At 31.1% G+C, this 3,983-nt stretch overlaps 1 protein-coding gene across 1 annotated transcript; it reads right to left on the bottom strand.

Annotated features, from left to right (window-relative positions):
- Positions 1-267: 267 nt before the first annotated feature.
- LOC134266910 (uncharacterized) lies at positions 268-3,983 on the bottom strand (the record flags this gene model as incomplete). Its single annotated transcript, XM_062749116.1, has 5 exons — positions 3,778-3,983; positions 2,415-2,479; positions 1,689-1,910; positions 572-826; positions 268-408 (listed from the first exon to the last, which is right to left on the bottom strand). Coding segments are annotated over exons 2-5 (682 nt in total), but the record flags the coding sequence as incomplete, so codon positions are not given.

The following is a 3,983-nucleotide window of genomic DNA, read 5'->3' as shown; positions in this document are numbered from 1 at the left end:
GTCTCGTGTTGCAGAAGGTGCTAGCACGAAAAAGATCCCTCCTTGCTCAATGACCCTGAGTGCCAAGTATAGGACAAAATTTGCAGCTCTCCACCGTCAAGTGGTGGCGTCTTCATATGAGTGAAATATGAGAGGCATATTAAACAATATACAATCAATCTTACCAATAACTTAGTAAGAATCGTTAATAACCATCTTAAAACTTTCTTCCTGATTAGAAAACAAGGAAAACATAAACATATTGAATAGGGACTGGAGGAAACGTACCATAACTACAGTGTACACCAGCATATCCTGATAAACAACCATTCACACAATAACCGGTTACTGCATCGCACTGCTGTCCCTGACATTTCTCTGGACACAATCGGTTACAATTTTTCCCAAAATAACCAGGAATTGGGCACCCTGCTTAAGAATTAAACTATTTTAGCTCCATTGGATGAATGCAAAAATTCTTACTTCAAGAAATATCTCATAAAACACAGAAAATATTGAACACATATATATGTGGTTTTTTTTTTATATTTGAAACTTACACAAATATATTGAGTAATCTATATCACCTCACCGTATACTTCCAGTTCACATAATTCACTGAACGCATATTGGGAGTAGTAATTGGGATAAGTTACATCCGGATTATTACGCTCGTTATAGAAGATGACATAACGGCCATGTACAGAGCAGTTGATCATCTGGTCCTCTACAGGTGTACCGTGAACGGTCTGTATCTCATGAAAACACAGATGTCCTTCTGATTTGGACGTTGTATTTGAAACATAGAGGAAAAACCCAGCAAATCTTGGCACGTAAACACTAGGGCCTACATTGAAAAAAAAACACAGAAAATATTTCAGATTTCGTTGGAAAATGATATAATGCTCATCTTTTTTTATACATATATATTAACTCTAGCTTACACCGGTAGCTATTAAATTTTTATTAAGCTATAAATTGTATGAATCAGGTAACTAATACTGGAGCTTATCATTAATGGTTATGCTTTTAGAAAGGTAACGTTTTCTTTTTCGGCAATTTCAAACATTGAATACAAAGTTGAAAGCATAAAAATATAAACAAAAAAAACGTAGCAAAAATATTTTCTCTTGCATTCAACTGTAACTGGTGTTTATTATAAATCATTATTGTCCATATAACGAACATTCACATATAGTAAGAATCCCTGGCGATTTTGTTTCTTTCTTGTGACGCTAGAGGAAGTGTATGAACTTTCCTTTCGGATCAATACAATAAACCAACATATATATTTAGAAAATATATATCTCCACCGTGATTCGGTTGTTTACACGACATCGGCTATCGTTTATATTATATAAAAAATAATTGCATAGACTTCCAAGTTTCAAAAATGGTAGTATTTGTCTTTTCATGTAGATTAAAATTTAATATCTTGAAAAATACACAATTAATAGTTGTACGCGGGGTGATCAAAAAGTTCGCGAACTAATTCTATAAAAGAAGCAATATTAGTTTTCATTGTTTTATATTTTAAAGTTGTCCTCTCTAATTTTAATGCACATCTATCACTATTCTGCTTGCACATGTGTATGGCTATGAGTGTATCAATTTTTTTCTAATCAGAATTGTGGTTTTGTAGATAAAGAGATAGTTCGGAAACTTTTTGATCACCCCTCGTATATATTTCTGAACTTTTTTTTATCTACTTGGTAGATTATCCGTTCTGTAGAAGATGTTGATGTAACTGATGCTGACGACACTCTCTAGATCCACTCTCCACTCGGCTGTTTGTTCTTTGTTTGCTGATATTGTACACTGATTACCTAGTGCTCCACGGTCAGTATACTTCCCATCCACAGCCTTGTCTGCACCCCAGGATTGTGAAAACTTGGTTTTCTGCCAGGAAGGTTTCCGTAATGCTAAGTTGTCTGTAAAAAGATGATAATTTTTTTTTTATTAATAGAACGCAGTTTAGAATATACATATTTATATACAGGCGTATTTTCCCGTGTGAAAATTTTTGCTCTTTTAATACATGTACAAAGAGACAAAAACATTGATGCAGTTTGAGTTTGTTGCTTCCTATACAAATTTTAAAAATTAAATATATACAATGTATGAAGGCATTTGTGAAGCAGTTATGAAGATATCAAAACATGCTTATTTCAACCGATCTTTTATTTATTCATTTAAGTTCATCATTTTCAATAAGGAATTGCACAAAGTGAATACAGAATGACATCCTCATCTTCTCTTTGCTTTAGCATACGCTAGAACGAATTAAGGTATTTTGAAAAAAAAATTATTTTCACTATTACAGTAACTTCCCAGTTAATGAAATATATAAATATTAAGTCAGGAAATAAAAAAAAAAGACTAGCATATTTTATCAATTAGCAAAATTGAATTAACAAAAAATCTCCTTTCCTTACGATATGCACATGAACAAGTTGCATACAGTATGACGTAGATGACACTGAGAAACATTCTTCTCATTCTGTAAAAAATATAATACATGTTTTTAATATAATAAGCTTGCAATCATTCGATATAACATAACATAAGATACAGTTGTGTGCCAAAAGTGAAGATAATTTTATTTTTTCTTTATATATTTCATTGAAAACAATATTTTGTAAAATCGCTGGTATGACAACATTTCTTGACAGATTTTATCAAAAATTTCTTGATAATCCAAGAAATTGTTGTAGTTAAAAACAACAATAGTATTTATCTGATGATCATTGATAATTTAAAAATATTGTAATTTAAGTGTGACATGAATTTTTAAGTCTTATATTCACAATGAATTATATAGTCAACATTGATCTTGAATTTTAGAACTGATGTTTAGTGATGAACTATATTTTACTATATATTAAACGTGTAACTTTTGAAGAAAGATAACTACACATTTTCTGGTTTAAGTACTGAAATAAATAATTAAATTGGACAAAAATTGACCATTTACCTATGATTTTACAAAATGTTGTTTTCAATGAAATATAAAGAGAAAAAATAAAATTATCTTCACTTTTGGCACGCCACTGTACAAAAAAAGTTTTTTACTAAGAGGTTCCTTGTAGTTTCAGTGCCGAAATATGACTAAAATACTACCGATTCGGCATAAAACAACAATTATAATCAATCCTGAAAGGGTTTACCTTTAAACTGCAGGCTTTATAAAAAGCTTATTGACTTAACCTAAGAAGTCAGGGTGCACTAGTTATTTAGCGTTCACATTGTGATCCAAAGGCTAGAGCTCGATACTTGTTTGCAGCACTTCGTCAACCCTTTGACTTTTTTGTCAAGTTATCAGCTGTTCGGATACAGTCCGTAGTCCTTTTAATTAGACCTTTAACAAAATCATTTTTGCTTACTGCATGGTCCAGAGAAAAAAAATTACAAATTGAAGTCCTTTACGTTTCGTGTAATTCAAAAATTGTTGAATTATACGTTGATCACAGATATTCAAATGATTTGTCAGTCTATAGGCTTAAACCTTATTAGGTAGTCTATCTCCCTTGTTATTTAGACACATTTATTTACACAATTGTGAAATGCAGATAAAAGCTAAAACTTAATAGTGTCTGACTGTAAATAACTTGAACGCTTGCATTGAATAAATATATGAATATTTAAGATGACAATTTAAAACTCCTAAATATAGCACTGCATGAGAGGAAAAAATGAAACTCGATAAATTGTATTTTTTTTTAAATATGAAATTAATTACATTAAACCTTCACCATTAATTGAAACAAATGCATTTTAATCTTACCCTAGAATGCATACATCTCGTCGACAGAGGTCACCAATAAATAGATTTCAGTTTTTGACAAGTTTTCAACCAGGAAGTTAATTGACAGTAGGTATAGTTTTACATCTTAACGTCTTAATACAAATGCCTCTCCAGGGCTGAGCGCTTGACTGCTTCTTATTTAAAGAGAACCGATTAAGGGCTATTTGTGTAAATTTAAAAATTATGATGGAGAAAATTT

This window comes from Saccostrea cucullata, unplaced genomic scaffold (assembly GCF_032062105.1).
Source record: "Saccostrea cucullata isolate Sc308-1 unplaced genomic scaffold, CSIRO_AGI_Scuc_v1 ctg10128, whole genome shotgun sequence".
NCBI classification, from domain to species: domain Eukaryota; kingdom Metazoa; phylum Mollusca; class Bivalvia; order Ostreida; family Ostreidae; genus Saccostrea; species Saccostrea cuccullata.
This window is presented reverse-complemented; position numbering and strand designations above follow the sequence as displayed.